This window comes from Dendrobates tinctorius, unplaced genomic scaffold, assembly GCF_039654945.1.
Source record: "Dendrobates tinctorius isolate UK_male_01 unplaced genomic scaffold, ASM3965494v1 ptg000121l, whole genome shotgun sequence".
Lineage (NCBI taxonomy): Eukaryota > Metazoa > Chordata > Amphibia > Anura > Dendrobatidae > Dendrobates > Dendrobates tinctorius.
The window spans coordinates 1774527-1787017 of record NW_027361789.1 but is presented as its reverse complement, the minus strand read 5'-3'; the positions used below and the strand labels follow the sequence as shown (position 1 = coordinate 1787017).

General features: G+C 42.5%; 1 protein-coding gene across 3 annotated transcripts in view; it reads right to left on the bottom strand.

Moving 5' to 3' along the window:
* Positions 1–12491, bottom strand: part of HERC2 (HECT and RLD domain containing E3 ubiquitin protein ligase 2) — a 364746-nt gene that overhangs the window by 291064 nt on the left and 61191 nt on the right. For all 3 annotated transcript variants that reach the window (XM_073541474.1, XM_073541475.1, XM_073541476.1), the window contains exons 3-4: positions 9784–9898; positions 7874–8011 (exon numbers count right to left, since the gene is read on the bottom strand). In XM_073541474.1, the coding sequence (XP_073397575.1) occupies positions 7874–8011; positions 9784–9898 (253 nt within the window). The remainder of the gene's footprint in view (positions 1–7873; positions 8012–9783; positions 9899–12491) is intronic.

The window sequence follows — 12491 nt, the reverse complement described above, 5'->3', positions numbered from 1 at the left end:
TCTTGTGAAATTCTCAATACGTTTGATGTGTCACGTGACCCTCTTCCCATTGGAAAACAAAGCTGGATCCAAAATGGCCGACTTCAAAATGGCCACCATGGTCACCACCCATCTTGAAAAGTTTCCCCCCTCCCATATACTAATGTGCCACAAACAGGAAGTTGATATCAACCAACCATTCCCATTTTATTTAGGTGTACCCACATAAATGGCCATCCCTGTACTTGAATGGATCCCTGCAACAATGTTTGGCAGTCTCTGGCATTACATACATTTTAACTACTCTATGTATGCTTTAAGTGTTTAAATACAATTTATTCTTTTAAGGCTTATATACTCCAGGGGTTTTTTTAACCCTCCTTTCTTTTTGTACAATATGGAAAACCTTTTGCAGTGTGTGGAGGAAGTCTCATCCACTTTGTTGCTGCTGTAAAATGTTGCAAAACTTGTGTCTCCAAGTCCTGATGGAAACACTGCAGCATATCTGCTACGTGTGAACATACCCTTACACGGAATGCAGCCTCCTTTTTCCTTCTTATGGGTCTGAATTAGAGACTTCGGATCAGCTCTCCTAGGGGCACGAATCAAACATCCTATAGGTAATCATGGTGCTGCCATTTTCACATTGGACATATGAACTTAAAGATTAACTTAGATTAATGGTGGACAGGCCAAGTAATACATGTATAAAAATTATCAATATATAAGTAATGTGCATAGCCTAAATAACATGTACAAGAAATATAGAAAATTAGAAAATGTGTGCGACTAGGGGAAGTGACAATCCCAGGTCAGTGATCATACAAGATTATCAACCTACAACATCTCCGTGGCCATACAGATATACCTCTCAGGCCTCAAGACATAACCAAAACAGAAAAATATCCCATTCTCAAGTTGAAAGAGTCACAAAACTATTTAATGACAGGGATGAATATAAAATAGCTAGTAGATGGGAAATATTACCACAAACTGGAGAGGATTTAATTCAATATTATCAAATTTTATTGCACATATATAAAAAGACATACAAAGTGCTAAAGATGAGGTAGATGAAATCTAGCAACTAAAAAATAATGGCATAATCAATAGATGACAAATATAGTGCCAGACCAAAAAAAAAGGTCTCATGGCTAGAATCTGCATAAGATCAAGATATTAGTAGCAGCAATCCCATTACCAAATACAACACCAGCTTTAGGCTTACAAAAAGTGCACCAAAATATAAGTCCAATAATCAAACGGGATCAAAGACCCAATAAGAAACACAGTTGATTTCGATAAACAGTATTATCTGAGCATGCACGAGGTTCCAAAATTGGAACGGATAGTTAAACTGAAAGTATGCAGACTGTTCAGTTATCCAGCTGCACTCCTAAATGGTAATGATGAAAAAACTATACCCAAGTAGAATACACAAGATATAGGATATTAGCCTGTAAGGCGAAATATAGGAGCCGATGGGCACATGGATAGTAACTCTTAATAAGCAAAGTTATTGTAGCACGCTAAGATACAAAAACTGGAGCCTAAGTTTGGGCAATAATAAAGATGATTTAGACACCTGTATTTAATAATGATATCTGCCTCTATATCAGGCTTATAGTAAAGGTATCAGGGAATCCATACAATAAACCCAAATGAAAGCTGTGTATAATAGAATACAAAATGTAGGGAAATGGCGCTAACTAGTCTGTAATGTACAGGGTTAATTACCTTCTGACATGATCTTAGATGGATGCAGAGACGCCAGTGAGACGCGCTGAAGCCCCGACGCGCGTTTCACCGTCCTCGGTTTCGTCAGGAGGCGTGGTTAAAATGTGGAGGGCGTGTGTTAAATACAGGAAGTGTGGGTCCGTCAGCCAATCGGCGCGCCCTATAACATGTTGCACCTCCCCGTGATGGAGCGAGAAGGCACACGCCGTGCATAATGGGAGGGAGGACGTGCGTCATCACCCGACATCACCACGGCAACGCGTCCCACTCACAACATCACAGGGCATGTACAGCGCATGTGTAGGGCGCGTCTGTGTGACGTAATATGTAGAGGTAACAGTGATCCTATTAATCTAAATACAAATCAATAAAATGTGCCATATTCTCTGCTCCGTATCCTGATTTTAACCCTATGATGGCACAAGAATCTGTGTCCCGTATGTGTAAGAGATCACACAAGAGATGATCATACAAGAGATTACTAGCTTATCTAAAGCTCCACCAACACGTTAAACACTTGACTCATGTCCCCCAAGCAACCAGTGACGGTGACCGTTCTTGGAAATCAGACATTAACTGCAGGGGTTCTCTTCTCCAAGATGATCAGCTTTCCAATATGCCTCCAAGCTGAATGAAGTGTGAATGCCTGTCCTCCCGGGCACATACTGACCTCAGGACACTGGAAGAAGACACTCTGGGACACGGCAAAGTTGATACATTAATGACTTGGGTACAACATTTTTTGCCAAGAATAAATGAATGTAAAATCTTACAAGAAAATTGTCTATTATAACCCTGGTAGAAAAAGGTGCTCGTCCTAGCATGCGATCAGCAATGACATGGCTCTAGGCGAGCAATTAGTGATGAAGGAACGTGCTCGGATAAGGTCTTCTAACAAACAGGTAATCCCTACATGTGTTGCTGGTGTCAAACAGCAGTGAGACATGCAGCCACGGGGACTCAAACCTTTTTCGAGCACGCCAAAGAGAGAGACTCAGCAATGTGGACGACGCGAAACGTCGTCCACATCAATTAAAGGAGGACGGCGAGCAGAAGCCGAGGGGAGGGATGGAGAGGCCCAAAACCTCACCCATCTAACCGGACCAACCCGATTTCCATACAGCGTGGGAGAACTTAAAAAAGGTTTTTGGGGGGTAAACAGGGGGAGTTAGGGGGTTATACAAGTACCATATATACTCGTGTATAAGCTGAGATTTTCGTCACGTTTTTTCGTGCTGAAGACGCCCCCTTGGCTTCTACAAGAGTCATATGCTAGAAAGCCAGCGGGGGGAGGGAGCAGCTGCAGCCGCCAAAGAGATCATACTTACCCTCCTCCGCGCCATTGCTGGTCTCCATCCCCATCTCCGTCCCGGGGCCGGCAGCTTCATCCTGTGTTCAGCGGTCACGTGGTTCCGCTCATTAAAGTAATGAATATGCACGTGACTCCACTCCCATAGGCGAGGAGCGCATATTCATTACTTTAATGAGCGGTACCACATGACCGCTCAGCACAGGAGAGCTGCCGGCCCCGGGACAACGGGGAAGCAGGGAAGTGCAGAGACAGCGCCAGGTGGGCAAGTATGATGGAGGAGGGTGAGCCATGCGATATTCATCTGTCCCTGTTCCACAGCCAGGCTGTGTCTTCTGCGTCCTCTGGCTTTGACATTCTGGTCAGTGGGCGCAGGGGCCTGAGCCAGTGACGACACCGGCACCTGGCCCCCAGCGACAAGAGTAGAGTATGTCATTTTTGTTTTTTGTTGTTTAACCGCAGCAGCAGCATATAGGGCATATTATTCTATGGAGCATCTTATGGGGCCATGAACCTTTATGGAGCATCATATTCTATGGACCATCTTATGGGGCCATCAAATTTTAGGGAGCATTATATGGGGCATATTATTCTATGGAGCATTATATGGGGCTCCTGATTTAACCCCTTAACGACCGCCGATACGCCTTTTAACGGCGGTAATTAAGGGTACTAAAACCACAGCGCCGTTAATTCACGGCGCTGTGATTTAAGTGGATAGCGCCCCCCAGTGTCGGATTTTCTCCAGGGTCTCGGCTGCCAGGGGTAGCCGAGACCCCAGAGAACATGAATCAGTCGGTTTTTACCGACCCCCGCTTTTGCGATCGCCGTTATTAACCCTATAATATATGATAATAATATTATATATGATCGCACATCAGAGGAGAGAGATCCTAGTCATAGTGATCAAAATAAAAAAAATAGTACATAACCCCCCCGTTTATCACTCCCTTATATAGGCCAATATAATGAAATAAAGAAAATATTTTTTTTTTTCAGTTTTCCAATAGCGTTAGGGTTAGGGCTAGGGTTAGGGCTAGGCTAGGGTTAGGGCTGGGCTAGGGTCAGGGTTGGGCTAGGGTCAGGGTTGGGCTAGGGTCAGGGTTGGGCTAGGGTCAGGGTTGGGCTAGGGTCAGGGTTGGGCTAGGGTCAGGGTTGGGCTAGGGTCAGGGTTGGGCTAGGGTCAGGGTTGGGCTAGGGTCAGGGTTGGGCTAGGGTCAGGGTTGGGCTAGGGTCAGGGTTGGGCTAGGGTCAGGGTTGGGCTAGGGTCAGGGTTGGGCTAGGGTCAGGGTTGGGCTAGGGTCAGGGTTGGGCTAGGGTCAGGGTTGGGCTAGGGTCAGGGTTGGGCTAGGGTCAGGGTTGGGCTAGGGTCAGGGTTGGGCTAGGGTCAGGGTTGGGCTAGGGTCAGGGTTGGGCTAGGGTCAGGGTTGGGCTAGGGTCAGGGTTGGGCTAGGGTCACGACTAGGGTTAGAATTAGGGTTAGAGCGAACTAGAATTAGGGTTAGAATTAGGATTAGGGATTAGGGTTAGGGTTGGGATTAGGGTTAGGGGTGTGTTGGGGTTAGGGTTGGAGCAAGAATTGAGGGGTTTCCACTATTTGCCAACTTTGGGGGTCTAAAAATTGGGGTCTAAAAAAATCACTTTTGTGGAAATAAAAAAAAAAAGACTTTATTTTCACGGCTCTGCGTTTATAAACTTTTGTGAAGCGCTTGGGGGTTCAAAGTGCTCACCACACATCTAGATAAGTTCATTAGGGGGTCTAATTTCCAAAATGGGGTCACTTGTGGGGGGTTTCCACTGTTTAGGCCCATCAGGGGCTCTGCAAGCGCAACATGATGCCCGCAGACCATTCCATCAAAGTCTGCATTCCAAAATGGCACTCCTTCCCTTCCGAGCTCTCCCATGCGCCCAAACAGTGGTTTCCCCCCACATATGGGGTATCGGCGTACTCAGGACAAATCGCATAACAACTGTGCGGGTATGATTTCTCCTGTTACCCTTGTAAAAATACAAATTTGGGGGCGAAAAGATCATTTTTGTGGAAAAAAAAAATGGATTTTTTATTTTCACGGCTCTACGTTATAAACTTCTGTGAAGCACTTGAAGGTTCAAAGTGCTCACCACACATCTAGATAAGTTCCTTAATGGGTCTAGTTTCCAAAATGGGGTCACTTGTGGGGGGTTTCCACTGTTTAGGCCCATCAGGGGCTCTGCAAGCGCAACATGATGTCTGCAGACCATTCCATCAAAGTCTGCATTCCAAAATGGCACTCCTTCCCTTCCGAGCTCTCCCATGCGCCCAAACAGTGCTTCCCCCCCATATATGGGGTATCGGCGTACTCAGGACAAATCGCATAACAACTGTGCGGGTATGATTTCTCCTGTTACCCTTGTAAAAAATAAAAATTTGGGGGCGAAAAGATCATCTTTGTGGAAAAAAAATAGATTTCTTATTTTCACGGCTCTACGTTATAAACTTCTGTGAAGCCCTTGGGGGTTCAAAGTGCTCACCACACATCTAGATAAGTTCCTTAATGGGTCTAGTTTCCAAAATGGGGTCACTTGTTGGAGGTTTCCACTGTTTAGGCACATTAAGGGCTCTCCGAACGCAACATGGCATCCGATCTCAATTCCAGCCAATTCTGCGTTGAAAAAGTCAAACGGCGCTCCATCCCTTGCGAGCTCTGCTGTGTGCTGAAATAGTGGTTTACCCCCACATATAGGGTATCGGCGTATTCAGGAGAAATTGTACAACAAATTTTGTGGTTGATTTTCTCTTTTAACACTTGTGAAAATAAAAAAAATTGGTTCTGAAGTAAATTTTTTGCAAAAAAAAGTTAAATATTAATTTTTTCCTTCCACATTGCTTTAGTTCCTGTGAAGCACTTAAAGGGTTAATAAACTTCTTGAATGTGGTTTTGAGCACCTTGAGGGGTCTAGTGTTTAGAATGGTGCCACTTTTGGGTATTTTCTGTCATGTACACCCCTCAAAATGACTTTAAATATGATGTGGTCCCTAAAAAAAATGGTTTTGTAAATTTTGTTGTAAAAATGAGAAATCGCTGGTCAACTTTTAACCCTTATAACTTCCTAACAAAAAAAAATTTTGCTTCCAAAATTGTGCTGATGTAAAGTAGACATGTGGGAAATGTTATTTATTAAGAAATTTGTGTGACATCTCTCTGATTTGAGGGCATAAAAATTTAAAGTTTTAAAATTGCAAAATTTTCAAAGTTTTCGCCATATTTCCATTTTTTTTATAAATAAACACAAGACTTATCGAAGAAATTTTACCACTAATATGAAATACAATATGTCACGAAAAAACAGTCTTAGAATCAGCGGGATCCATTAAAGCGTTCCAGAGTTATAACCTCATAAAGGGACAGTGGTCAGAATTGTAAAAATTGGCCTGGTCATTAAGCTGCAAACTGGCTCTGTCGCTAAGGGGTTAATATGGATATTCAAAAACATTTAACCTACTGATGTCTCAATTAATTTTACTTTTATTTGTAACTTTTTATTTTTGAAATTTACCAGTAGCTGCTGCATTTCCCACCCTAGGCTTATACTCGAGTCAATAAGTTCTCCCAGTTTTTTGTGACAAAATTAGGGGCCTCTGCTTATACCAGGATGTATACAGCAATTATGAAATGGTGCTGAATAATGTGATAGTTCTAGTTGTTTTATGACACAACTAGTGACCGGTTCCATTTAAAGCTAGTTTTTCAACATCCTCTTTTATGGAGTTTTCAAAGCATGCCATGATTTATCGAGAAAAAAAATTGCATTGAAGCGCATTTTATTTCAACAGATTTTACAGTAATATCTGGCTATATGTACTAGAAAAAACTTGCTGCGTAATATGTTGGCACTATATAAAGATTATTCTCAAAACAAAGGCACAATACATAGCAAATTTCAACACTATACAATGTTCTATGCTTTTAACACATTCCCTGTTGAAAAATCTGAGGCTAGTATTGATTCATAAGGACATGCAGCAATACAATTGCACATGATTCTACAAATTTCAACCAATGTTGAGTACAGTGCACTATTATCCTGAGGACGATTGTAAAGACTTACCGCTGTACACTGTCAAACTTGAAAATCTTTTGTGACAAAAACATTCCTTCAAAAGATCAACAATAAAAGAGTCTTGCCATTAAAGGGGTTGTCCAAGACTAATTTATTATGGGCCTAAAAAACTAAAACAGGTAGGTAGTGGATAACAAAGGAGAGTACTTGCCTGTTTTACCCAGCACGGGCTCAGTGTGGTTACCTGCTGGCTATTCAGCTGCTCCACATTGACAGACCAGCTCCTCTTCTTCCTTTCTGCTTTGTTGATGGAGTGTGATGGCAGACGTCATGCTGACTGAAAGCCAGATCCCCACAGTTAGGCAGTGGGGAGCCGGTTGTCACTCAGCATGACATCGCCAGTCACGCACTGTCAACTAAGCAGAGCGGAAGAGAAGCCGCTGCACTGAAGAAGCGAGATCGGAAGCCGCTCTGTGACTAATCTGCGCTGGGATAGGCACAACAGGCAAGTAGTGGTCAAATACCTGCTTGTTAGTTCTTAGGCCCGTAGTATAAGGTAATAAGATGGTGATCATGTTTCCAAATTTCCTGAGAGTCACACATGGGATGGCAGAGCCGATACTTTCCTTTTGGTTGGGCCTAGAATATCAACACCACTTATCTCCAAGACACCCATGCAGTTCATGTTTGCCTCCTCAGTGACCACCTCGCCAGTCTCCATAGCAGTATCAAGATCTACGGCGTATACCAAACTTTGCCTGAACCTGCGCACACAGGAGATCCTTACCAGGTGAGATGAGCTCTTACCAGGTTGTCTGCCCCAGACCCAGCTGTCCATAATGGTTTTGGCCTTGTAGTTTGGTATTGGCATTTCATCATCTTCCTTCTTCTCCCGGTCATTCTGATCCTCCTTTTTTGAGCTTGCTTGGGCTTCATTTACTTCATCTAGGAGACAAGATTTTCACAAACTGTTAGGACACGGCGAAGGACGTCCTGATTGTTTTATGAAGACGTTGACCTTAAAAATCTGAAGGTAATATTAGACATTAAATCATAAAGGGCTACCAACGCTTTTCAAAAAAATTTCCCAAATGTTCCCAACTTTTCTCGCCAATAAAAGTGAATGGTTGTCTGCAATATTTCTACTTCAAGCTTAAAGAGTCACCATTTTATTTCTACTATAAATCAATAATATGCATGAAAATAAGAAACTCTGTAATACATCTCAGATAGTCGCTTCTTTGTCTTCCTGGATATATCTGTCTTTCTCAATTCACAGGTAAAATCTGTTTTCAGAGATTACAGATTTTCACATTACTGAGACGTTAGTGTGCAAAGTTCTGTGTTCTATGTCAGTTATGTGAAAATCTGTCTTCACTGAATGCATTCACTGAATTCAGAATTTACAATTTCGACCCACGAATTGAGTTAAAGATCAATCCAAAAGTAGAAAAGAGCAAGGTTCTCTCTCTGATAGTTTCATAGGATTATGAAATAAAGATTAAAACATTGGCTGTTTTTTTAAAGTCTATTGGTTCATCCCTCCACAAGTGTCAGTCTCTCATGTGGCCCCTTGGGAAAATAAACTGCCCACTCCTGATCAAGATCATTACTCCCACGGGATGCGTTCTGCTAGATGATTTTCTTGATTTACACCGTTCTTACAGACTCACAACCAACGATAATGCTTCAACCGCTTGACTTCCCCAACCTCATGTGGACTGACATTGAGACTGATCCATGAATCACTTGCTCACGTCAGTAACTTATCAGTTGTGGTCCATCACAGACCCCGTACAGCTGACCGTACACACTAGATTTCTCCCATACACTCAATACTTACCTAAAGCATAGCGCATCATTAATCAGAATAAGTCTTGGATAGAAATACTGACAACATACTTTTGGAAGAGTGACCCCAACAGAGGCCATAAGGACCAAACACCAAAGGTCAAAAAGTCTGCTCCTTCAGCCTCCATTTGATCGGTATAGGTCTGTATCACTTACTGGGCTGCTTGATATAATTTTGCTAAAATCGCTTATCTGCTGCAGATCTAGCAGTTCTCTGAATGCGGAGCTCTGTATAACCCCACCCACAGCATTGATTGGTAGCTTTCTGCTCATGTGCAGTGTACACAGAAAGCTGCCAATCAGTGGTGAGGGAGGGGTTCTACAGAGCTCATGAATATGGAGGACTACATTGGAGCAGGATTACTAGTCCACTAATAATAACCTCCAGCTGGTAAAACCATGATTTTACCAAAACTACAGCAATGTGTCACTGGGCTGCAATCAGGGTCTCTGTCTCTACATCATGCTACTCTCAGATTAGGTGGCAAAAACCTGATGACAGATTCCTATTAACTGCACAGGAAAGTGCAGCAGACTGCATTCGCCTATACAGAGGGCTACAGCAAGAAACGTATACCTGGAGAATACGTTTTTTTGTAGTAGCTTCTTATGACGACCGAATGCCTATGCATTCATACTGGCAGTGCACGCAGTTGGTCGCACACCTCCTGAGCATGTGTTGACAGGGGCCACAGACGCATTGTGGACAGAGCCCAACCCGCAATTTATTTATAACACTTGTCCAAAACTTGCTATTAATGGCATCTTTATTCCAAAGTTGGAGTCATTACGTCACCATTAAATCTAATTTGCATTACATTTTGGACATCTTCACGCAAATCCATAAAAACAGAACCTTTTCTTACCTTTTCTGGATGGAAGATCTCCAGTCTGGCTGCATTCTGTTCCCATGTAAACAACCTCCCCATCCTTGACCATTTCGTTCCACAGGCTGCAGAACCCATCGCGAGTGAAGGCAAGCTGCAAAGTGAAAAAGATAAGAGTCAGTAATTTATGGGACTACTTTTAGGATACGCAATCAATATCAGTTTTCTGGGTCTGACTGCGAACATCAGCTGTCAAGCTGGCTTATGCTTAAAGGGGCTTTGGCGCTCTAGAGAGCACTTTTTTTTTCTTTACAGGCACATCGCCATACACTAGAAAATGGCTGTTCCTGGCTCTGCAGGCGAGCCCCACTAGCTCACATTGAATCAAGCTGTAGAAAGTTGAGGCTCCAAGCACAGATGCTTCAACGTGCATAGCAGAATGAAGGAAAAGCCTCTCTAGACAAGCGTCAGACCCCTACTAATGATACCAATGGCCTATCAAAACCACAAAGAAAGAAAAAAAATATATACAAATACAAGAACATCATTATGTTTGGATGCACTGGAGAAATGCTGGATAGTGCCAAACGTTTTGCTAAAAAGTGGTCATGGTATAAATTGATTCATGTCATCAGAAGAATGATTTACCTCTGGGTGAAGGCCAGTCATTCTACTCAGACTGTATAGAGATGTTCCTGCAATACAATGTCCTAATCCACAAGTTTTACGCCATCTCCAACATCACAGACCCAAAGAATTGTTCACATAAAGGTAAATTAAAAGGGAACCGGTCAGAAGGCTCGCTCACACCACATACTAACTAGATCTATCCTGTAAAGGGGGTAAAGACGCTAACAAGTAAGGTCAGGCTGGCCACAATTTATCGCCATACTGCATACAGTTGTGCTCAATAGTTTACATACCCCAGGAGAATTTTTGCTTTTTTGGTCTTTTTTCAGAGAATAAGAACGATAACACCAAAACTTTTTCTCCACACATGGTTAGTGGTTGGCTGAAGCCATTTACTGTCAAACAACTGCGTTTTCTCTTTTTAAATCATAATGACAACCCAAATAACCCTAATCAAAAGTTCACATACCCCATTTGTTAATACCGTGTATTGCCCCCTCTAACATCAATGACAGCTTGAAGTCTTTTGTGGTAGTTGTGGATGAGGTTCTTTATTTTCTCAGATAAAGCTGCCCACTCTTCTTGGCAAAAAGCCTCCAGTTCCTGTAAATTCCTGGGCTGTCAATTATGAACTGCGTGCTTGAGATCTCCTATAGAATCGTAGAGTTGGAAGGGACCTCCTGGGTCATCTGGTCCAACCCCCTGTTCAGAAGCAGGATTCCCTAAATCATTCCAGACAGATGTCTGTCCAGCCTGTTTGAAGACTCCTATTGAAGGAGAACTCACCACCTCTCGTGGAAGCCTGTTCCAATCATTGATCACTCTGTCAAAAAGTTTTTTCTAATATCTAATCCGTCTCCTCCCATTCAGTTTCATCCCAATGCTTCTAGTCTTTCCTTGTGCAAATGAGAATAAAGATGATCCTTCTACAATGTGACAGCCCTTGAGATATTTGTAGACAGCTATTAAGTCTCCTCTCAGTCTTCTCTTCTGCAAGCTAAACATTCCCAAATCCTGTAACCTTTCCTCATAAGACAGGGATTGCAGACCGGTCACCATTCTGGTCTCTCTTTTCCGAACTTGTTCCAGTTTGTTGATGTCTTTTTTTAAAATGTGGTGCCCAAAACTGGACACAGTATTCCAGATGAGGTCTCACCAAAGAGGAGTAGAGGGCAATAATGACTTCACGTGATCTAGACTGTATGCTTCTGTTAATACATCCTAGAATTGCATTTGCCTTTTTTGCTGCTGCATCACACTGTTGACTCATATTCAGTCTGTGATCTATTAGTATACCCAAGTCTTTCACATGTGCTGTTGCTTAGCCCTATTCCTCCCATTCTGTATATGCCTTTTTCATTTGTATTGCCTAGATGTAGTACTTTGCATTCTGTTAGTTGCTGCCCACTGCTCCAGTTTATTTATATCTTTTTGAATCTCTCTCTCTTCCCTAGTATTAACTATCCTTCCTAGCTTTGTGTCATCAGCAAATTTAGTCAGTTTATCAACGATTTAGATGAAGGAATTGAGGGTAAAGATGTTGAACAACACAGGGCCCAGGACAGAGCCCTATGGTACCCCACTTGAGACATTCTTCCAACTGGATATGCAGCCATTTACGACCACTCTTTGGGTCCGATCACTAAGCCAGTTATGAATCCACCTGACAGTTGCCTTGTCCATTCCATACTTAGCCATTTTTTCAATAAGGATTGTATGAGAGACTTTGTCAAATGCTTTACTGAAGTCAAGATATACTATATCTATAGCATTTCCCTGATCCACCCAATCAGTGATTATGTCATAGAAGGAAATTAAGTTAGTCTGACATGACTTATTAGTTACAAACCCATGCTGACTCTGTTTAATCACTTCATTCTTATCCAGGTACTTACATACATGTTGTTTAATAATTTGTTCAAAGATCTTTCCTGGTATAGAAGTCAGACTCACTGGCCTATAGTTTCCTGGGTCCACCTTCTTCCCTTTTTTGAAGATAGGAACAACAATTGCTCTTCTCCAGTCTTCTGGGACTTCTCCTGTTCTCCAATAATTTTCAAAGATTATGGCGAGGGGTTCAAAAGTTTCTTATGCCATCTCATCTTCAGTACTCTGGA